Genomic DNA, 22,929 nt, shown 5'->3' with positions numbered 1-22,929 from the left:
CAGAAAATTAATTCTTAAATGAAATAATAATAATGATATGTCAGCAATCTTGTAACTTGTAGGACAAAATATTCTTGATACACTGTTAGAAATTTTTTTTAATTTTATAGTAGATAATATAGTAAATCTCACGAGAGTAACATTGAAACGGATTTAGGGAAAAAATGGTTATGCAATTTCAAGTTTTAAGTAGAATTCACGGAAATTCATGAATTTTTAGTGGGAGTGAGATCGAAATTTCACAACTTGATTGAATTTTCAATGGAACATGAATGTTCAGAAACAAAATGACATGAATTTTCAATTTTTCCTTAAATTTTCCTGATTTTTCTGAACTTTCACAGAATCATTGAACTGAAAGATCGAATATTTTATTGATTTCCAGATCATTTGAACAGAAAATCAATGGAATGTTTGAAATTTCAGTGGAACTTGAACACGATAAAAATTTCGAAAGTCGGCACGGAGAAAATTCAGACGAAGATTTTTAACAGTGTAAATTTCTTTCTATAACTGATATTTTTATCCTGAAAAAGTGCGAATGATCCGCCTCTTGAGCCAAATATTTCGTTGTCATTAAAAGCAGAGGAATTATTCATATTTGAGACTTTCAAATTCGAACCAAACGATTATTTTTTGGTAATTTTCAACAAACGATTTTATTGGCTCAAACAAGACTTGTTTGAGAACTTGTTCGTTCTTCTCTTAATATACTTGTATTATTATATTTTTCATGCCTTAGGAATAAACAAAGAAAAATTGTCGAATCACGTGAATATCGAATTTCTCAATGATTCAATTCCCCCAGAAGAAAAGGAGATTCTCACATATTCATACAAAATAAATTTAATATTTGTAATGATCGAAATACAATTCCCCCATTAATGCATCGAAATTCAAAATACAAGGTTTCAATCATCGAAAATTCCACATACATACATGTTTCATTCATACCTCGTTTTTGTCATGTATTTGAACACACGAATACCGAAAAACTCCTGGCGCCAGTGTTTCACTCTTCAGCCGCAGGTCAGCTCCATTGTGTGCCAGTTTCGAGTATTTCTCCACACACACACTCAATGCACTGAATGCATCGTCATTCCTACAGAACACTAATACATATTGCATATAAGAATGTGTATCACATTACCCTGCAATTCACGCGCATTGTGTGTGGCAGGCGTTTTGACACTGACATTGGCAGCCAAATCGCAGGATCCAAGCACATTTTCACTATCCTGGAAAGAACCAAAAGGTGTAAACACCCGAAACCAAAGTTAATAAATCATCAATACAAAAAAGTTGAAATGTGGCACTGAAGTCAGAGAACCACAAGGGACGGACATTCCTCAATCCTTCACTGACTGGCGAATGTGTACAGTTGGCATTACGGATTACCAAGAGAATTGCACGTTGGAAATGGTAAATTAACAAGAAATAATTTTCATTCAATCTCAGTTGAACGGTTTACAACCCACTTATTGTAATTAACTCATTGTAATTATCATCGAGCGTTCGACCCCCCTCAAACACAATCAATCGTTCCATGTGACAGTTCAGATCAGTAATCAGATGCCTGGCTATCAGATATTTCCACCCATTGACAACTGTTATCATTTATTGTCCTGTTATAAAACGTGAAACACTTGATCATTCTCTCAAAGATTAACACCTACGTCATATTTAATACCAAATGCTGTTTAACATACGCTACACACGTTACGCGTCTCATTCTCCAACTGGACGTGCAGATGGTCTGGTCGTGTGCTCACAACAATACTGTCACACGTATTAAACATATGTAAAGCTATCTCGTTGATCCGGATTAAGTCATCTCCATGAAGCAACGACAGTTGTTGTTGTCATGTGGTTCGGTAGGTAGTGATACTCGGTAGGCATCCTTTGGCTATTCGATAGTGGAGGGTGGGTTGCTATTTAGTTCACGCACGAAAAAATTCAATAGAAAACCTAGCGAATTAACTAGAAAATTCTATTGGAATTATATTGAAAAATTTGACTTGTTGTTGCGCTGATTCTATTGCATATTTGATAAATAAAATCAGTGTATTTTGAATTCCTGTTGGAGTTTATCTCTTGAGATTTTCGTAATTATTAATATTGGGCACAAATTTTCCAAGTTTCTTCCGCTGGATTTTGTTCCGTTTTACATTACAGAATCCAGGGGAAAAAACTTGGAAAATTGATGCCCAAGCATTCTTATAGAACAAATCTCAAGAGAAAAATTCGAACAGAAATTCGAAATCTATTGATTTTTTTCTTATTGAATATCCAATAGAATCAGCGCAAAAAACAGGTAGGAGAAAGTGGGATAAAACGGACACTTTTGATTTTTTTAAATGATAGTGATGGGTTGATCTGTTAATAAAATGGAATATTTTTTTGTCAAGGAAAAGAACGATTCTTTCCTTTTGTAATGAGCCTAAACTGACCTCAATTGACAAATCTGTCTCTGAGTTATAAATATTTTTTAAAACGTCAAAAGTGTCCATTTTACCCCACCCTTCCCTACAATTTTTCAACAGAATTCCAATAGAATTCTCTAGCGAATTCACTAGATTTTCTATTGAATTTTGTCATACGTGTTGGTTCATTAATCATTTAGTTAATACTAAGTTAGTTGTGTAAGAAATGAAGTGAGGAAGAGATGTTATTGGTGCAATTGTGAACGTAGATCAACGCAATGCCATGGAGAGGTTCCCATTGAAAGGTACATCATCACCGTCACTTAATGTCCCTGCTCATAGTGCAACTGGCACCAATTACAACTCAGTATCACCTTCTCAGGTACGCATAGGATACAGAAGTTATAGATACGTTGTATATTATTGCAATTGCAATTGAGAGCTTCCATAGAGAGACGGTGAAAGAGTCAGTTCGATTGTTTCAATTATTTTATAAGATGCAGGGAATGTCTCGATAAGTCTTCTCAAAACTATCAATTTTGGAGTAATTAATCAAATAACTGGGGGAGAGTGGGGCAAAATGAAACACTCGAAAAACTACTGTTTGATACCAATTCAAGCAAAACAAAATTTTTTTATTAAGACCTGGGTGAATTATTATTATTCGAATGTGATCTTAGTTGCTTTTTTATTTTGATAATCTGAAATGGTCTCCAATTGCTATTCAGTTTTTCATAGCCCTGGAGTCTCCAAAAATTATGATTGTACAATCAAAAAAAAGTTGAAAAAAAGATAAACATTTTCAAAGAGCGTTTTTGAATAATATTGGGAAATAAACCCAATAGGGAGGAAATTGCAAATCAATAATTTCATGTATCTAATGGCTGTTAGATCATCATTTGTCACAGTAGTCAATGGCTGTCAAATCCTTAGTTACCATTATAAATTATCCATTCAGTATTTCCTCTCTATCGAAGTTATCGGTCAATCTTTATTAAAAACGTGCTTTGACAATGTTCAGTTTTTTTCTTTTTTTTTTATTATACAATAATAATTTTTAGGGACTTCTGCATGATGTAAAATCCAAGGAAAATTGTCATGTATTTTATATTATGAAGATGAAAAAACAATCGAGATAACGTTCGAAAAATAATCCACCCGGGCGCTAACTTTTTTTTATCAACTTCTGCTAGTTTCAATTGTTTTCAATTATTACACTGAGAGAAAAAATTAGCCTCTCGAAAAGATAAATGTTCACCTGTACAAAATTTTCTAGTCTCAAGATTATTATTCCCCACGAGAAAATATTCTGCAGCGAAAAATTTATTCTTTTCACTTGAAAATCTGACAGTGGCATATGAATACATATTCTTTCGAGTAGAGTGCCAGGATTAAAATATCATGATAAATAATAATCTGTTTGACTGCAAACCAAAAAATTTTTCCCGAAGAAGAAGAAGTTTGAGCTGACAGAAGAACCATTCTTTCAGCAAAAATACGACTATAATCTCTACTGCGACTTTCTCTATTATTTCCAATATTACTTATTTGTTTCCCCGCCATTGATAGTTATTGAGTGAGAAATCAAAGTCCAGTTCTGAGGTCACAAACGGATAAGTTTGAGAAGATCAAACCTCTGATCCACAGAAAATTGCAAAACCTTTTACGAAGCTTTTTTGTAATCAGCGGAATAGTGTACTTCTTTTCCGCTTGACTTGTGTACGTGAAAAAAAAACTATTTTGAGGCGACAAATTATTCATCTATTTACATCAAACTATACATTGACCCCCCGTATCTTATATTATTAGACGAAGTTATCTCGATTTTTTTGAGCGGAATAAATATATTTTCGGCAGAGGTAATTTGTTCTTTCAGTGTAGGAGTACTGATGAAAATAATTAGTTTCTGTTTAGTAGAATGGAAAATTATTGGGAAGTTTTGATGGGAGATTTTGTCAATGGATTAATTGAAAAGAAAATGAAACTGCAAAATCTAAAGTCCTGAAGAAGGCTCAGGGGGAGACCCAGAGGGGGAAAAAGGAAAATGTGATGCAAAATTTCAATCGAATGGAAAAAGAAAAGTGTAATCTCCCTAATCTAATTAATTGAATTGTAAATGAAATATTTAATATTTCTTGAAACGAACTGTGGCTGAAATTAATGAAACTTACTAATATTGTCGTCTCGATATAAGAAATATATAAAAAACCTTCGGGAGTTTGGAATGAGGAGTGAACATAGACTCAGCGGTGATGAGGTTTTAGTTTAGCTGCTGAAGAGTCAGGGGACAAGCTGACTAGTGCACGTGGAGATCGTAATCTAACAGAGGAGTGGGATTCACATGTGATACCTTCGTCGCTCCGCTATCTAGGGGTTTCGAATATCAGTGATTTTTTGGCACCGCATGTTCCTTTCTACCGAATAGAAAATTATTATTCTCATCAGTACCCCCAATAATAAAAAAATTGGTAAAAAAAGATGAAAAAATTTTTTTTACTTCAATTGCGTCAGTCATTTTTTGGCTGTTTCATTTTGCTCCACTCTCCCCTATGTGAGTTTACATAACTCATCGTCTTTATTAATTGTTGAATTATCTCGGTTATGATTGAGATAAGGAGACATTATCAGGATAATTTTTCAGAGGAAAATTTTGTCAGGCATGAACAACGTCCCCCACTATTTCATTCTAAAATCACTTCAGAAAAATTGTCGGTTGCTGTCAAAATTTTGTGTCTTCTGTTGTCATTCTGTCTTAATCCTCGAACAAGAATGCAGTAGAATATTTATAATTAATCCTATTTAAACTTTTAAAAGAAGGTCTTTTTTTTGTTTTCTATTTGCAAACGAATTGGTTGCGATTTTTCATTTGTACACCTTGTGCGTTCGCGAAATTTTAATTCAATAATTGAATTTGGTAAATGGCTAAGGAGTTTTCTAAAATCATTCAGCGCTGAGATAACCACATGATTATCAAAGTTTTTATATTCGACTTGAACTTTTTCACCATTTCACTACAGAATTCTCGACCCCGCTGTAAATTCTCTCTGCCTTGCCTCTGTAATTGTGATCTTTGCAGAACCACGCAGTATTTACCTCCTCATTGTACTTATGAAACTAATTTCAGAAGCTTAATGAAGAAAGTATGAGAGGTGCATAATTGAATGGAAAATAAGGTATCAAAAAATCATAGTTAGGAGATAAAATTTTTCTACAATCGAATAATCTGCAAATAAGAGCTAAAGATTAACATTATAACAAAAGTACATAACAAACGTAACACTACGTATCTTGAATTAAAGTGTACCGGAAACCGCTCGAGCGTTGCGAATCTCAGCAGCGAGCGGTTGCTACCAGAAGTAAGAATATGAAACAGTCATTAAATTCTATATAACTGAGATTCTTTTGGAACACATTCACATCACGTATTATTTTTTGTCCATTCAGTAGCTTTTACCCAATGATTTGTATTCATTTATGTTTATTGATAATGACCCTCTGCACGTTCTTTTGGTTCATCACGTGGAAATAATTCTTCTGCATGAGTCGAATGCTTCTTAACTCAGTTACAATTGGATGCTTAAAGTGTAGAAGACATTGAAATTTTGAGATGATTTTTCGCCGATATTAATTGGAGTTATTGGGATATTCATTAGACGACTAATGGCCTGAATGGTCATGGTGATACACGACTGAGGAGTAATGCAGTAGGTCGTGGCAGTCTCAGCAGCGAAGAAGACATGTTGGAGAATACTCATCAGGGTTCCCATACGGGGAACAATGCATATTTGGAGAGGAGTGTTCGCCTGGAGGACACAACATCACATTGTGAGTTTATTCCTATTTTTCAGGGGGAGAAGGGAAATTATCAGTGTGAAACGTGTCACGTGACCCCCAATATCGCACTCTGATTGATCAAAATTAGAATTGAGGAAATTGTCAGTTATAATATCTCTCGACCTTCAAAATTATCGGACATTTCCCGAATGTTTTGTTGCATAGCAACGAGAGGAATCAGTTTTGCAGATTAAAATCGTAAAACTCGCGCTGCGTAGTCCGGATTTTACTGCAAAACTGATCCCAATCGTTGATATGCAGGAAAACTTGACGGAAATAGCCGATGAATTTTGAAAGTCGAGGGGTATTCGGAGGACAACTTCTTCAATTCTGATTTTGGCCGATCAGGGTGCAGTGTTCGGAGTTACGGGACACATTTCACCAAAATGTTAGGAATATCTGTCAAATTCGTAGAAAACAATTGACAGGCTACAGGGAAATTATCGGTGTGAAACCGAATACTGCACTCTGATTGGTCAACATCAGAATTGAGGAAATTGTCAGTACAATTTTTATTCTATTTATGCAATATTCAATGCGAGTTGAAATCATCCAGAAACTAACCCCCGTCCAGCAATTGACCTGTTTACACTGAGAAAAAAAATAACTTTTGCCGAGGAATTATTTTCTTGAGAGAAAAATTTATTTTTGTAGGAGTGTATTCCTTCAAGGCACTCATTCCCAGACGGTCCAAGTCCATCAAATATTACAATCATGTTGAATTACGGGATGATTATTCTAAATCAATTATGTTTTCTATTGATCGACATTTAATAAATAAATAAAATATATCCCGGTCGTCCAGAAATTCGGGGTTTCGGCTGCATTCAACTTTTTTGTAATTTAATTATTCTTTGTTTTGTTATTTTCACTTGAAATAATTTTTTTCTGCTAATTAAAACATGGAGGATGGATGGAAGCCATCATATTCCCATTTAGATTATTCTTTTATTTTAAATCCTACCACGAAGCTCGAATTTCCCTTAACCGTCCAAAAATTGGCCTGTTCATCGTACCTATAACGAAAGTACGAAGTTGATACAATATTGAATCTTACAGAAGTGCATCTAGAACAAAATAATACGAAATGATTGATCTGTTTTGTCCTATTCGTTTTTACTCCATTGAATTATAATGCCTGAAAGATTTTTTACCTATGGATTACTTGTACTGAATGAAGATGGACGATTACTGCGAAAAGGTTCATCACATCCATGTAAAAGTGTATTTTACGACCTCTAGTTGTTATAGCGATGTTAAATTTCCCTGACTGCCTAATAGAAACAATTTCTCATTAAATGCACAAGTCGCATGATTTTTTTATCGTCTACTTTACACAAGGAAAACGATAGGAAAAATTGTAATTACTTTTACAACCTTTCAAATGCTACAAAAATGAAATTACTAGATTAGTTTCCACTGTTGAGTGAACAACAGTGTCTATGAATTAAATATTATAGACAATTTAGATGGGAGTAATGGTTTCAAGAAGCTCGATGTATTTGCAAAAAACATCATCATTATCTTGAAGAATCATGAATCTTACCGTGATATCAATACATGAGTACGATAAATTTCGGAAAACTCTCCTTCATTATGAATTAGCCACTTAACGTGCTGAACTCATTGTAAATTTGTTGAATTCATAACGGTTATCGAGGAGATGTTAAAAATTTACGAAAATCCATTTCAAATTATTAAAATTTTTGTGGGCCATGTTTTGGTTAACAGCAGTAATCAACACGAAAAATTCAACTAGTTAAGTTTTAAAAATGCACCTGTCGAGCAATACTTTGTGCATTTGATACGGAGTGCAATTTAAGGCCCGGGTGTGCTATCTTTCGAATGTTATCTGGATTTTTTTGATCTTTCGTAATTCAAAATTGTCAATTGAGTGGTACATCATGTAGAAATTCCCAAAAATTATGATAGAATGATAACAAAAAAATAGAAAAAATTTTGAACTTTTTCAAAGAGCGTTTTTAATTGAGATTCAGAATGAGTTGAAAAAAGGGAAAATTACAAATATCTGATTCGCTGTGGCAAATTATCTATTAACTGTCATTTTCCATGGTAGATAACAAATCACTAACTCCTCATGGGAAGTGACAGCTAGGTATCTCAATTTTCAAAACAGTGGTATGTAGTCATCAAAAGTGTGATTAAAACATTCTCCAAAATATTACAACTTTTTTCAAAGAGCCTTTTCAGTAATAAATGTCTCTGTGCAGTGTGGGAAAAGATTTACGAAATCAGTCTTCCCCGTGCATGATATTGGGTGACAGGCCGCCATTTGTCAGCGTAAATCAGATACATTTTTCAATTTCTTGTTATTCAACTTATTCTGAATATAAATTAAATATGCTCTTTGAAAAAATTAAGAATTTTTTCTGCTTTTTTTTGATTATTCATTCATAATTTTTCAAACCTTCTGCATGATGCGGGACTTAATTGACAATTTCAGATTACGAAAGATGAAAAAAAAAATCGAGATAACGTTCGAAAGATAGGGTAAGCTACCCAGTAGATGGATACTGCCCTATAGATGGACGAGCTACTTTTGGATAGGAAATTACGCAAAAAAATACTGAAATGTGAATTGTTGCTTTGAATTGTCACTAACTGTTGTGATTCTTAACCCCTGAGTGACGATTTTTTTTCGATCAATTTTTTTTCCTTTGCTAAAAAACAAACGTCCATCTACTGGGCGGTTTTCTTAGGCGTCCATCTACTGGGCAGTTTACCCTAGTACACCCGGGTTTTAACTAGTTAAACTTTTCATGTTGATTACTGCTCACGTATGAAAAATTTCAATAGAAAACCTAGCGAATTCGCTAGAAAATTCTATTGAAATTCTATAGGAATTCTATGGGGGTTTCTATAGGATTTCTATTGTAATTCTATTGAAAAATTCTATTTATTTTTTTCGCACTAATTCTATTAGATATTCGATAAGAAAAAGTCAATAAATTTCGAACTTCTGTTGAAATTTTTCTCTTGAGATTTTTTCTGTTAGACTTATTGGGCACAAATTTTCCGCTGGATTTTGTTTTATTTTGCATTACAGAATTCGAGTGGGAAAAACTTGGAAAATTGATGCCCAAGCATTCTTATAGAAAAAAATCTCAAGAGAAAATGAATCCCAAACAGAAATTCGAATTTATAGACTTTTTCTTATCGAATATACAATAGAATCAACGCAAAAAACAAATAGAATTTTCCAATAGAATTCTTATAGAATTCCAATAGAATTTTCTAGCGAATTCGCTAGGGTTTCTATTGCATTTTTCATGCGCGCTGTTGACCGAAACATGGCTGAGAAGAATTTAAATAATTTGAAAACATACGGTCGAGAACTTCGATTACATTTGAAAATCCATTTCATTTTGCTCTACCTCAGTTCATTTTTTGAAAATTCCAAACTTCAATTGATGCCCGAGAATTCGTCAAGAGACATCTTTTCATACACAAACAACATTTCAACAAAAGGAGTATTATAACGAAGCCAAATCAACTGCTTGTTATTTTTAGATTTGACAAAATGTGAGGTGGAAGATACCCTCGTAGATATTTAATATCCTCGACACTGATAATGTAAAATTAACACGTTTTATCTTTTTCCGATTACATGATTATGGCGTGAAAATTTTAAAATTCCGCTCAGCAAATTGAGATTTTGGAAATCATCATTAATTATTAGTTTCATTCTCAGTAAAAATCCGCAGCAGGATTCCCTGAGAATCGTAGCATTAAAAAATAAATGAAATAGTTTCAGCAGAATCAGATGACATCCCAGGAATCGGTCAGTACGAGGATTTCCACACGATTGACTGGCAACGTGATATTGCTAGGGATCGTATGAGACACCGATACATTCTCAAGAAGAAACACGATTCTATTTGGGACCTTGTGAAGGGCGCACACGATGCATGGTCGGGATGGTTATGTGTACTATTAGTTGGTTTATTCACTGGTGCAGCTGCTGGTGTTATTGATATTGGAGCATCGTGGATGACAGATCTTAAGTTTGGAATTTGTCCCGAAGCGTTTTGGCTCAATAAGGAGCAGTGCTGCTGGAGTTACAATGAAACTACCTTTGATGGGGAGAATTGCTCGCAGTGGCTCAACTGGCCTGAAGTTTTCGGACAATCGAACACTGGAGCAGGAGCTTACATCGTCTCCTATATGTTTTATATCGCTTGGGCGTTACTCTTTGCTTCCTTGTCAGCAGCTCTTGTAAGGATGTTTGCTCCTTATGCCTGTGGTTCTGGTATTCCTGAGGTAAATTACTTAAAGTCTTCAGAATGATTTTAAAATTATGAATTTTTCATCTCGAATAGGTGAAGTGGTGTGATGTAAGGACACTTTCTTCGCGGTGATTAGTTATTAATTTTAAATAGGGTAAATGTTTTATTCAGAGGAATTTATATCGTAAATATAGAAACATTCAGTTTGAGAAAACTGTTTGGCTGCTTTGGAGATTATCAATGACAGCCTTATAGCCTTTTCAAAGACAAAAAATCGTAAAACTTTGAATATTCTCAATTACGCGTTACACTGAAAGCATTCACTAGACCTTGTCACGGAGACGTTAAATTATTTGCAAATATTATATTATTATTTGAATTACAAATCAGAGTTATGATTTATGGACCTTCTCTCAACGATTCTTCCAGAGTGAGCGAAATCTCCTACGACTTTCAACTCAATAAAATATTTGGGAGTAATACAAGTCCCAAACCTCATAGTGGAACAGTCGTTAATTACGCTATAATTGTGAAAATGAAGGATTTGGAAAAAAAAACATCAACGAACTTCTTCGGAATCTGGTAAAATTTCCTGTGATAGAGGTTGTTTGATAATTTTCCCTAACGTTACTCATTACAAAGATGATCCAACAATTAAACTCTCGAGTGAGAGAAGAGGAGATCTCGGCCAATTATGCATTCAGTTTTAAAACGGGTGATTCTGGAAGAAAAAGAGAATACAATAAAGCTGCGTAAAATTCCTACACAGAAGGTCCTTTGATCATTTCTGTTAGTCTCTCATTAGCACGATAATAACTTATAATTACGAAAACGTGATATTAATGGTGACATGAACTGGTTCACCTCTTCTTTACTGAACATTCGTTCCTAATTTTTTTCACGAATGGGAACATTCAATGTCTAATAGTGCTCTATTTCTCCACCTCGATAAACAATTCTTAGTCCTATTTATGGAAAGATAAAATTAAGTGTTTTTATATGTTTTTTCTTCTTTCAGATAAAAACCATTCTGAGTGGATTTATTATTCGTGGATACCTGGGAAAATGGACTCTGATAATAAAATCGGTTGGATTGATACTCTCGGTATCAGCCGGCCTGAGTCTTGGAAAGGAGGGACCCATGGTGCACATTGCTTGTTGCATTGGAAATATATTTTCGTATTTATTCCCAAAGTATGGTAGGAATGAGGCGAAAAAGAGAGAAATTTTATCAGCTGCGGCTGCTGCTGGAGTGTCTGTGGCTTTTGGAGCTCCTATTGGAGGTGTTCTTTTCAGTTTGGAAGAGGTAATTGTCTTTAGTTCAAATCTGCGAATGATTTTGGGGATATCTTTATAAACAAAAAAACCTATAAAAACTGGTCGAGAGACATATTTTCTAGGAATCTATCTGAATTGCCTGTGATTATTCGGAAGCAAATCTCTGAGATTTTTTCTTTAAAATTATTAGTTTGAGAGATATCGACCAAATGATTTGTATTAAGTTTTCGTACTCCTGTATTTTCCAAAACTACGAAATTCTTATCTAACATAGGAAATATTCATCAATTGCGTGTGATTTGTTACAGGTCAGTTACTATTTCCCTCTGAAAACACTGTGGCGATCATTTTTTTGTGCCTTGATAGCAGCCTTCGTATTACGTTCCATCAATCCCTTCGGAAATGAGCACTCCGTATTGTTTTATGTGGAATACAATAAACCCTGGATATTCTTCGAGTTAATTCCCTTCGTGATGCTTGGAATAATTGGGGTAATTACTAAGCATTATTCAATCAATTAAATGACCCATGAAATAATGAATCTAGATAACTAGTATCTTTCAAATATCTTGGCCATTTTGAGGTCTGTGAATGAGTATAATAAAACCCTCATAAACAATCCAGAATCACATTACAACATGTCTACAATTACTTTTGATTATTTTTTCTAGGGAGTAATTGCAACATTATTTATCAAAGCAAATTTATTCTGGTGTCGCTATCGAAAGACATCAAAATTGGGACAGTATCCAGTAACTGAAGTTCTTGTTGTAACAGTTCTCACAGCTGTAATAGCATATCCAAATCCCTACACGAGAATGAGCACGAGTCAACTGATATACCTACTATTCCGCAAGTGTGGAGTGGCGAATGTCGACATGTTATGTGATTACAGTAGAAATTTCACCAACGCAAATGTAACCATTGAGTCTGCAGGAGCTGAAGCTGGAGTTTACAAAGCTGTTTGGTTACTTGTGATGACGTTGATCCTGAAACTAGTCATGACGATATTTACTTTTGGCATTAAAGTGCCATGTGGACTGTTCATTCCGTCACTATGTCTGGGTGCTATTGTGGGGAGAATTGTTGGAATTGGAATGGAACAACTTGCTTTTAATTATCCGCAGATGCGGATGTTCAGTGAGGAGTGTACGATTGGAACTGATTGTATCACTCCAGGTTTGTATGCGATGGTGGGAGCAGCTGCTGTTCTTGGAGGTGTTACGAGGATGACGGTCTCCTTGGTCGTCATCATGTTTGAATTGACTGGAGGGGTGAGGTACATTGTGCCTCTCATGGCAGCTGCTATGGCCAGCAAATGGGTAGGCGATGCTCTGGGGAAACAGGGAGTCTATGATGCTCACATAAGCCTCAATGGCTATCCTTTCCTAGACAGCAAAGAGGAGTTCCAGCATACCACACTTGCAGCTGATGTTATGCAACCCAAGTAAGATAGGCTATTTGCCAGATTTTACGATCGTTTCATCTTTTTCACTACGGAAAAGGCTTTTAAGAGTCTTTATCTTCACTGCATTCCTGCTTGATTGATTATTCAATAGGGAAAGAGTAGAGGGGGGGAGGGGGTAATATTGGAGTTGATTAAAAAGTGTTGCGAATCCAGTAGAGTTGAAGACAAAATTCATGTTGATTGAAAGAGGATATGGAGAAAACTTTTCTGTAGCTGATCTAAGGCTCTACAATAAAGACCCTTAATGTTTCCTCAAAATGTTACTCATACTAGTATGACAAAGTGTCAGTTCATCATTTTATTTGCGGAATTTTATGATTATTTCATGGTATTTTACAGCTCATGAAGATAATTAATTGATGAAGATAATTGATTCATGAAATGAATAGACTAAAATATCTCTCTATATTATTAAAATCCAAATCGACTTCTGGTGATGAAAATTTGGTACTCGAAATTAAGACTCCAAAATTAAGAATCACAAGGGTCCAAATAAGGGTCATGAGGATCAGAATAACGGTCATGTGGGTCAGAATAAGGATCACGAATGTTAGAATAAAGGTCATGAGGGTTAGATTAAGCCTCAGAAGGGTCAGGTTAAGGGTCATAATAATGGTCTAAATAAGGGTCACAGGAATCAGATTAAGGGTCCAAATGAGGGTAACAAGGATGACAGATTAAGGGTCCCAATAAGGGTCACAAGGATCAGATTAAAGCTCACAAAGGTCCCAGTAAGGGTCCAAATAAGGATTATGGGGGTCAGTAACTAAGGGTCAGAATAAGGATCATAGAGGTCATATGGCGGTCATATAGGGATCATATGGGGGTTGGCAAGCGGAGCGAACAGAGGGCGTAGCCCCCTAGTCAATTAATATAATTAACATCAATATTTCATGAAATACTTTAGGAAAAGGGATGATTCTTCCAGCTTAATTCATTATTCTGATCATTTAATAATTGGAATTTATGATGAGCTATGGTGACTTGAATGAAATTTGTCATCTTCATTTTTATTTTTCACAGGCGTAACGAGGCTCTCCACGTCCTTACCCAGGACTCAATGACAGTAGAAGATGTAGAGAATCTCCTCAAAGATACCGAGCACAATGGTTTTCCAGTTATTGTCTCAAAAGAATCTCAGTACCTCGTTGGATTTGTACTGAGACGTGATCTGAATCTCGCTATTGCAAATGCTAAACGCATGATTGAGGGCATTACGAGACAATCACTTGTTATATTCACCAGTGGGAATAATTTACAAGTGCATTCTCCGCCTCCATTGAAGCTGAAGAAAATACTCGATATGGCTCCTATTACGATTACTGATCAGACGCCGATGGAAACAGTTGTTGATATGTTTAGGAAATTGGGGCTGAGGCAAACCCTCGTCACTCATAATGGGTAAGGTCATTTATTCATCTATTCACTTCTTTATTTCAATTGAGAAGTTGACAAATTCTGTATAAATTATTCTGCAAAATATCTCTAAAACTAAAGGGTTCGAGTATTCCATAAATTTTCCGTTCATTGTTGAAATGATTGCAAACAAACTTTGATGATTTTTTTTTTTAACATTCTAATTAGGAAATCTTGACAAGATTAATTCGTCAACAAAGCTTTTTTGTAATTAACAAGTTGTGGTACAAAAAGGTCTTCTGATAAATGTATCTCAATCTCTTCCCTTTGGAAGATATTTAATGAATAATCCATGAATTGAATTCAGCCATTTTGTAATTCTATTTCTTTTACTTCACAGTCGACTGTTAGGAGTAATAACAAAGAAAGATGTATTGCGGCATGTAAAGCAACTGGATGACGAGGATCCAAACTCAGTTCTCTTCAACTGAATAATTAACATCACATTATTTCTTCTAGAATCACCTACCCGAAAGTATATCTTCTTCCATTAAAAAATCATCAATTTTTTATATTTATTTCTCTACTTTCCTCGTGAGATTATGCACTCTTCATAGATTCATACAGTTATTATTAAACAGGTATTTTTATCATTCATATGAAAGCAAAAGTGAAAGCATGAAGAAATCGCTCAATTTTGGTGATAGAAACAGTTATTGAAGAAATGAATAATTAGTAATTTTAAATTAATGTTACCAAATCATCACAATCATGCATATTATTTCCATTAAAAGTCATACTTGCCATCACGCTATTCGCAGCCGTTAATTGTCATTAATAAAAGCAAATTATTTCTATTAATTGGAGATGTACATCTTCTTATTATTTATAGCGTAAAAAATCTGAAATTATAGTGAAAGTAATCATTTCAATCGTTAAAAATTATTAGCTCCACTCATTGAAAATTACGAATTAATTACAATTAGGGTTAATTGTAAAATGTTGTAGAAAATGGAATATGAAATTATTGAAATTTCATTCAATTAACGAATATCGATGTTATTGTGATGTCACGATTTCATTGTATTGAAGAAATGTTTTTAATTTGTAAATAAATAAAACATTATGTGCATATAATAATTTTCAAATGATTATTCACTTTCATTTAGGTGGTGAAGTGGTAAACAAGAACAAATCCATCATTTTGCAAGTATCTCTCAACTTTTTCCTCTGAAAACTACTGGTTTCAGAGGAAAAAGTTGAGTTTTATTTTTACGGAAAAAAGATTAGTGTTTTCTTTGGAATCCATTCATTTCAGAGATACTAGTGAGTCGCCTTATCAAGCCAGCGATTTTCTAAATATTGAGAATAGCTTTAAAAATCATCATTGGTGAGCAGTTAATTATTACTTCATCGAACTATGTAAGAAGGCCAGAAAAATGGGCGCTTCCAAACACTGTTGGACTCGCTTATCTTCTATAGTTCCCCAGATATTTAAATTAGAAATTCTTCAATGATAATGGGGCAGAATGAAGTGTTCGGTATCAAAAATTTCTCTGAAAATTTCCATCATTTTTGAATAACTAACACAGGGCGCGTGCTTGGCGCGCGTAGAGTAGTAAAACCATACCGTTTCTCACTTTCATTAATTTTTATTTCAATAATAGTGCAGGAAAAATGAATGGTTTGAACAAAGTTTTTTACAATGAGAATTTAATTGTTGAATAATTTATTCGGAATCGTGATAATCCTCTTCATCTCCTCCGTTTCTCTTTTGCTTTTTGCGTTCTTTTTTATTCTTAGGGATGTATTATGTACTATATACATATGGGGTATTCCATGTGAACTCACTCAGGTCAAAACCCTCACCATCGCCAATCATATTGCCGATTTTTCCTGTGGTTGTATATGGAAAAATATGACTTCTCAAATTTTTTCAAATTTTTTGAGGCATCCTGGGGGCAGTCATGTTTTTTTTGCAAGTTTTATCTTCAAATGCCTGTAACTTCCGTAAAAATCAACCCATTTGAGTTTTTTTTACAATATGTGCGTCTTCGAACACACTTTCCATATAAAAATATGCCAATTTTTTTCAATTTCCTCAGAAAAACCTCAAAAAACGAGTTGTTTTCAAAGTTGGACTCTTTTTATATTTTTCAAAAAATTTCAGTGAATATATTGGACCAAAACTATATTCATTTTTCTACAGTTAAAAAAAATTTAAGTATAAAAAAATATACATATGCATAGAGTATGTATTGTATACTATACTAGGGGGCTACGCCCCCTGCTCGCTCCGCTCGTCCACCCATATGACCCCCTTGATCCTTATTCTAATCCTTGTGACCCTTCATTTGACCCTCGTGACCTGTATTTTGACCCTTAACTTTGGAGTCTTAATTTCGAGTACAAAAAAAAATTCGAGTACCAAATTCTCATTACCAGAAGTCGCTTTGGATTTTTATAACATAGAGAAATATATCGAGACCTTCATTTTGACTTTTATCTTGATATCCGATTACCCTTAATTTTACCTTTCTGGTCCTTAAACTGACCCTTGTGACCCTTATTTGGATCTGTACTCTAACCTTCATTATAACTCTCGTGACCCTTATTTTGACCTTTGTGACCCTTAATTTTGGAGTCTTAATTTGGAGCACCAAATTTTCATCACAAGAAGTCGATTTGGATTTTCATAATATAGAGAGATATATTATACATTATATAGTATATACACATACTATCTTATACATGTATTGTTTTATTACAGTAAAAAATGAATTTCTCTTTTTTTACAATTACTGCATGTCAACAAAAGATTACATTACATTTAAAAAAACATAAACATCATATATTACATTACTTCATAAGCAGAATAGAGGCTTTAAAAATTGTTAGACAGGATTTTTTTAAAGTGAATTTGTTGAAAAATTAAATTATTATTTTAAAAACCCACGAAAATGGGAAAATTAAATTTTTGGACTCGACTTGTCATCAGAGAACATTTGGCAACATTGTAAATCTGAGGTACCAGCCGCTACCACAAACGTTCCAGCGGAGCTGCTAGCCATTATGCTTGTGTGTTGGGTTGGGCTGGGTGGGTGTTTTAGTGGGTATAATGGCATTCAATGGCATAAATGATTGTGAATATGATGTGTTGTGATGTGCCCGTTTGTTGATGATAAATTATTGCTACGGTGTCGATGCTTTTTGGTGAGTATGCGTCTTAATTAGCCGGGTATATTCTCATCATCCTCCAATCACCCATCTCTCCAACACATTCAAGGAAAAAAGGCAAATATTAAGGAATAAAACGTGATGTAGAAAGGTTATGAATTGTGGGTAATAGACATCTTTCGTGTCAGTTAAAAAACAGTTACAATATCCGTTTTGGTACAGCCTTCCGACGTTGTTAATTAATTAAATGAAATTCATGTGATCATTATTCGCCATGTTTTGACCTTCTTTTGTGTCATTTCAGTCATTGGAATGAGGGAATTTAGTGATTTTGTCACTGAGATGCTTCACATCGGAATTAACCTTTTAAATAGTGATATAAAAATTCAAGGAAGTGGCTCAAATTTTTTCCTCTCACGTCAGAGAGGGATCGAATGAATTGGCTCGAGTTACGAACATTCACTCATTTCCGCGTTGATAATGGGATGTTTCTTCATTGTTCATGTTGATATAGTTCATAGTGGTCAGGGATTCAGATGAAATTGGTGATTCATATGATATTCGTGGAGTCTACAAGAGTATATACATTTATTCATCATATTTATCTATAACTATTGATACAATAATAGTTGATTTATGGGAGCATGTGCAGATCTATCGCCTCACGATGATTTTACGTGTTATTAAATTGTTGGTGCAGAGTTTATTGTTGAGTAATTATTAGTGTCATCTCTATTTAGGTACAGGTTACGACGGAATTAGTGGGCCATCAAGATGGGCAAGCTTTTGTCGAAGATATTTGGCAATAAGGAGATGCGGATTCTCATGTTGGGACTCGATGCAGCTGGGAAAACGAGTATCCTTTTTCAATGAGAGGTTAAATATGCTGACATGGGAGATTAAAGCGTGGAAAAACTATCAAAACATGCACAATTGAGGGATTTGTATTCTCAGTATGTCTATGGCTTTTGGTCATTGACGAGTTGAAGATTTATTCATAAAGGGGATATATATCCTCTTTTGATGGGAAGCATTGTCATGCCCCCTACATTGCATGATAAAATTTGGTAGTCGTCGATATAGACACTCACGATATTGTCTAAGAGGAGGCTTCGGTGAGTTTTGAACATCACGGGTTATTGAAGTGAGGATCTCTAACTTCATACATGCAAAAATCGATCGTTAGTGTAAAAAAACTCATCATTTATTGTCCGTTAGCCGTGTAGAAGACTAAAATTATATTGTTATGAATACCGATTTTTTCCTTTACAGTGCATTCCATCGGGCATGTATTCGTCTTCTTTCGATCTGAAGATCTCTCAAGTTGGTGTTACTTTTGTTTATTCAGTATTTTTTGCTCTCGTTTTATTGTATTGACACATTAATTTCAAAACAGTTCAAAAAACAATCCAGTGTACTTAATTTTTAAGATAGACAACTTTTTTCCCAAAATACGAATCACTTTTCAAATATTCCAAATCTTGAACAGTATAAATGTCCCAATACTTTGATCTTGAATTATTGCGCCTGTTCAGTGGATTTTTTCATACACAGAAACAGAAAATAGGTTATTCAGGAATCATATATCAAAAAAAGTGATTCGCAATTGTCCTGCACATTTTTTGTGATACCCTGGACCGTTTATTGGATTATATTATTTGAGGCTTCTACACGGCTAATGGGTGATAAACAATGTTTTTTTTTCTTTCACACTAATGATTAATTTTTGGATATCTGAAATATCCATAATTATAAGGAAAACTAGGCGCTCTTCACTTAAAAAACGCGTGATCAAAATTCATCCGATTCTCCCCGTAATTTTCACATTTGGGGGGTGGGCACTTTTATAACAGGTGCAATTGTTGATTCTTACATCATTTTAGTTTTAAGGATATCTAAATACTTTGGCTATTCTTTCTCCGCTGAAATGTTTTTTTTCCTTTTATAGTCGAACGTCAGAGTTTTCATTTGAGCCCCATTTGACCCCAAGTTTCCGGACATTTTATTATGATTTTATTATTTCAACTTTGCAGATCGGAATTTGCATCTCGATATTAAACCGTTGGAAAATATTTTAAAAATCCTAAAAAAAAATTAGAATGTTTACTTTTGAAGGAAGATTGATGAAATAATTTAAAAAGTGCAATTTTTGGAAATCACGAGTATTTTCCTTTAAATAATCTATAAACTACCAATTTTCCACTATGAAAATTATTTGTTCAGAATCGTAACAAATTTATTCATACTCAGAAATCGATTGCATGCCTAAGAAGATGAAATTTCCGACCGTTTAAACAGTTTCAATTATTTGTTTATAAACATCGAATGTTTAAAAAAATAATAATTCTGTGCAAAATGTAATTTTAATTGTCAAATTGGATGATTGAAAATGGTTGAATCTGGAGTGTGGTTTGTACCAAACTGTAAAAAATACTTGGATATCCTTAAGTAAGGTAAGGAGAAATGATGAATAGATCTTTCTTGTAGCTAAAAATTTTCCCAATCGAGTCTGTTGATATTCCGTCCTAAATTCCATTAGACGAATAATAATTACAAAATTATCAATAATGCCATCAAATTCGATTTGTTCTAATCCTTCAATCCTGACTTTCCTGTCGAATAATTTTCGTCGTTTTTCCACAATTTCTACTTTTATGTTAAAGACATCATCATGCTATCCTTCGGAATAAAAAATGCAAGAGTTTACAGAATGTAAAACGTATTCAGTAATGTGATTTCATAATTTCCTTAATAATAATGATTCATCAGCTATTCTGTATAAATTAAAATTGGGCCAATCTGTCACAACAATACCCACTGTAGGATTTAATGTAGAGACAGTAACGTATAAAAACGTTAAATTCAATGTCTGGGTAAGTGCATAATTGAAGTCAATTAAATTAAGATGAAGTTTCATTCCATGAGTTTGGGTCGAAGTTTGTAATGATAAACGAATATAACAATTGAAATTTATCCATAGGACGTGGGCGGGCAAGATAAAATACGTCCGTTGTGGCGTCATTACTACACTGGTACTCAAGGACTTATATTCGTAGTTGACTGCGCTGATCGAGACAGAATTGATGAGGCACGCCAAGAATTACACCGAATTATCAATGACAGAGAGATGCGAGATGCTATTATTTTAATATTTGCTAATAAACAAGATCTTCCTGACGGTAAGGATTTTCAACCATGAACGAAATTTATTAAAGAAGTGGTAGAATGATTTTAGATTCCATTAAACATGGAATCTTCATTAATTGTGCATTCATCTTGGGGATGCATGATTATTCAAAAGAAAATGTCAAGGAATCTTCTTTAGACGAGATAAAGTTGCCTATAAATAATAATATTATGGAAGTAATACCATTGTCATGAAGAGATAGGTCTCTGATTTATCTCAAGAATGAGCAATTTTACCTTGAACTGTTGACAAATCTTTCTTGTAAATCGCCTGTCCCCGAGATAATTGCATAATTAATAGACAATCATCTTAACCAGATGATTTTATAATTACACGAAAGTTACGTCAAGGTTAATCATCATGAATGAATGAATGAATGAATGAATGTCAAGGTTAATCTTTCATTCATCTTGTGGACGAGGGTTTTCAGGACAAAATTCTAACGAATTTATCTACAGTTTATGCCGTTTGAATCACATATTAACGAGATAATTTCTTAATCGAGATTCTGAATGTCATATAAGCCTTTTCATTTAATCTTGGAAGAATATTTATTTCGTCCCCCGATTTGAAAACGCTTCGAAAAAAGAATCGAAAATTTTAACAAGTATCATCAATAATAATATTCGTTTGAGCTATCAAAAATGATGAATGATACGTGTTAGAAGCCCACATTTCATTATTTATTATCTCCTAAACTGTATAGTACAACTAGTTAGCATTTTTTTTAATAGTTGGGGAGTATTATAAACATTATCTATGAAAAACTTGTGGTCAATCTTAAGAAAAACGTGTTTTTTAGAAATATACCTTAAGGCCTGGGCGTATCATCTTTCGAACGATATCTCGATTGTCTTTCCATCTTCATAATTTAAAATGTATCACAATTTTCATTGGATTTTACATCACGCAGGAGTGCCTAAAAATTATATTGGACAAATCAAAAAAGTAGAAAAAACTGGTCATTTTCAAAGAATGTTTTTAATAATGATTAAGAAATAAGTCCAATAGAGAGGAAATAGTGAATGGATAATTTATCATGGTAACTAACGATCTGACAGCCATTCACTACTGTGAGAAACAACGACCTAACAGCCATTAGATGCATCTAATTACTAATTTGCAATTTCCCTCCTATTGGGTTTATTTCCCAATATTATTCAAAAACGTTCTTTGAAAATGTTCAGCTTTTTTTCAATTATGATTGTACAATCATAATTTTTGAAGATTCCAGGGCTATCTAAAACTGAATAGCAATTGGAGATCATTTCAGATTATCAAAATAAAAAAACAACCAAAATCACGCTCGAAAGATAATCCACCCGGGACTTAACATGGAAAAAAGTCCCCTAAAATCTAGTGGCTCTAAAATAAAAAGGCTTATATCCACTCCATCGTTTTACCACTTCTTCTTTCGAGTATAACCGATCACTAAATTAATGAAATACTTCTTTCCTCAGCTATGAAACCACACGAAATACAAGAAAAACTTGGACTAACAAGAATACGAGACAGAAATTGGTATGTTCAACCGTCGTGCGCAACGACCGGTGATGGACTCTACGAGGGCCTTACATGGTTGACTAGTAATCACAAATTATGAGCTATTAGTTAGTTCCCTCCATTAATCGTGGATTTCGTAAACCCTAAAAAACAAAACGAGTAATACACGCCTACTATGTGGGTTTTATCTATTAAATAAAAAAAAAACAATGCAGAATGCAACAAAACAAAAAATATTACAGAAAAAGCAGAAAAGACAGTATGCAATTTTATGTCAACCTCAATCGAGGAGTTAGCTACAATACACATGCAGAGAGGTTGATGTGACACATTTGCCTGTCCTGTGCAAACTAAATGAACGTGAAGGAATGTGAATCTAATGTACAATGGCGTTTCAGTTATGTGTAGAATAGGTCGACGGCGTGTGGTAAGGGAAAGTGTTGGTGGGGGGGGGGG

General features: G+C 34.1%; 2 protein-coding genes across 6 annotated transcripts; both read left to right on the top strand.

Moving 5' to 3' along the window:
• The first annotated feature begins 1,096 nt into the window (after positions 1–1,096).
• LOC107038479 (H(+)/Cl(-) exchange transporter 5) lies at positions 1,097–15,738 on the top strand. Of its 3 annotated transcripts, XM_015257587.2 has the most exons (10): positions 2,741–2,805; positions 5,548–5,596; positions 5,723–5,779; positions 6,077–6,248; positions 10,027–10,538; positions 11,523–11,810; positions 12,091–12,273; positions 12,454–13,229; positions 14,274–14,651; positions 15,007–15,738. In XM_015257587.2, the coding sequence occupies exons 2-10, from the start codon at positions 5,585–5,587 to the stop codon at positions 15,095–15,097; spliced, it is 2,469 nt and encodes an 822-aa protein (XP_015113073.1). In that variant the 5' UTR covers positions 2,741–2,805; positions 5,548–5,584; the 3' UTR covers positions 15,098–15,738. The 3 variants fall into 3 exon arrangements, with proteins under 3 accessions (XP_015113072.1, XP_015113074.1, XP_015113073.1); XM_015257586.2 differs by lacking the exons at positions 5,548–5,596; positions 5,723–5,779 and adding an exon at positions 1,097–1,422 and having other exon boundaries at positions 2,693–2,805; XM_015257588.2 differs by lacking the exons at positions 2,741–2,805; positions 5,548–5,596; positions 5,723–5,779 and adding an exon at positions 1,097–1,422.
• Positions 15,739–17,730: 1,992 nt separating this feature from the next.
• Positions 17,731–22,900, top strand: LOC107038455 (ADP-ribosylation factor 6). 3 transcript variants are annotated; one of them, XM_015257552.1, is made up of 5 exons: positions 17,731–17,819; positions 18,530–18,639; positions 20,553–20,656; positions 20,764–20,962; positions 22,431–22,900. In XM_015257552.1, the coding sequence occupies exons 2-5, from the start codon at positions 18,558–18,560 to the stop codon at positions 22,571–22,573; spliced, it is 528 nt and encodes a 175-aa protein (XP_015113038.1). In that variant the 5' UTR covers positions 17,731–17,819; positions 18,530–18,557; the 3' UTR covers positions 22,574–22,900. The 3 variants fall into 3 exon arrangements, with proteins under 3 accessions (XP_015113038.1, XP_015113036.1, XP_015113037.1); XM_015257550.1 differs by having other exon boundaries at positions 18,524–18,639; XM_015257551.1 differs by lacking the exon at positions 17,731–17,819 and adding an exon at positions 17,958–18,361 and having other exon boundaries at positions 18,524–18,639.
• The last annotated feature ends 29 nt before the right edge of the window (positions 22,901–22,929 follow it).

The sequence above is a fragment of the Diachasma alloeum genome, unplaced genomic scaffold (assembly GCF_001412515.2).
Source record: "Diachasma alloeum isolate Michigan unplaced genomic scaffold, Dall2.0 Dall_scaffold_00284, whole genome shotgun sequence".
Lineage (NCBI taxonomy): Eukaryota > Metazoa > Arthropoda > Insecta > Hymenoptera > Braconidae > Diachasma > Diachasma alloeum.
The sequence above is the reverse complement of the archived record's forward strand: the minus strand, read 5'-3'. Positions and strand labels throughout refer to the sequence as shown.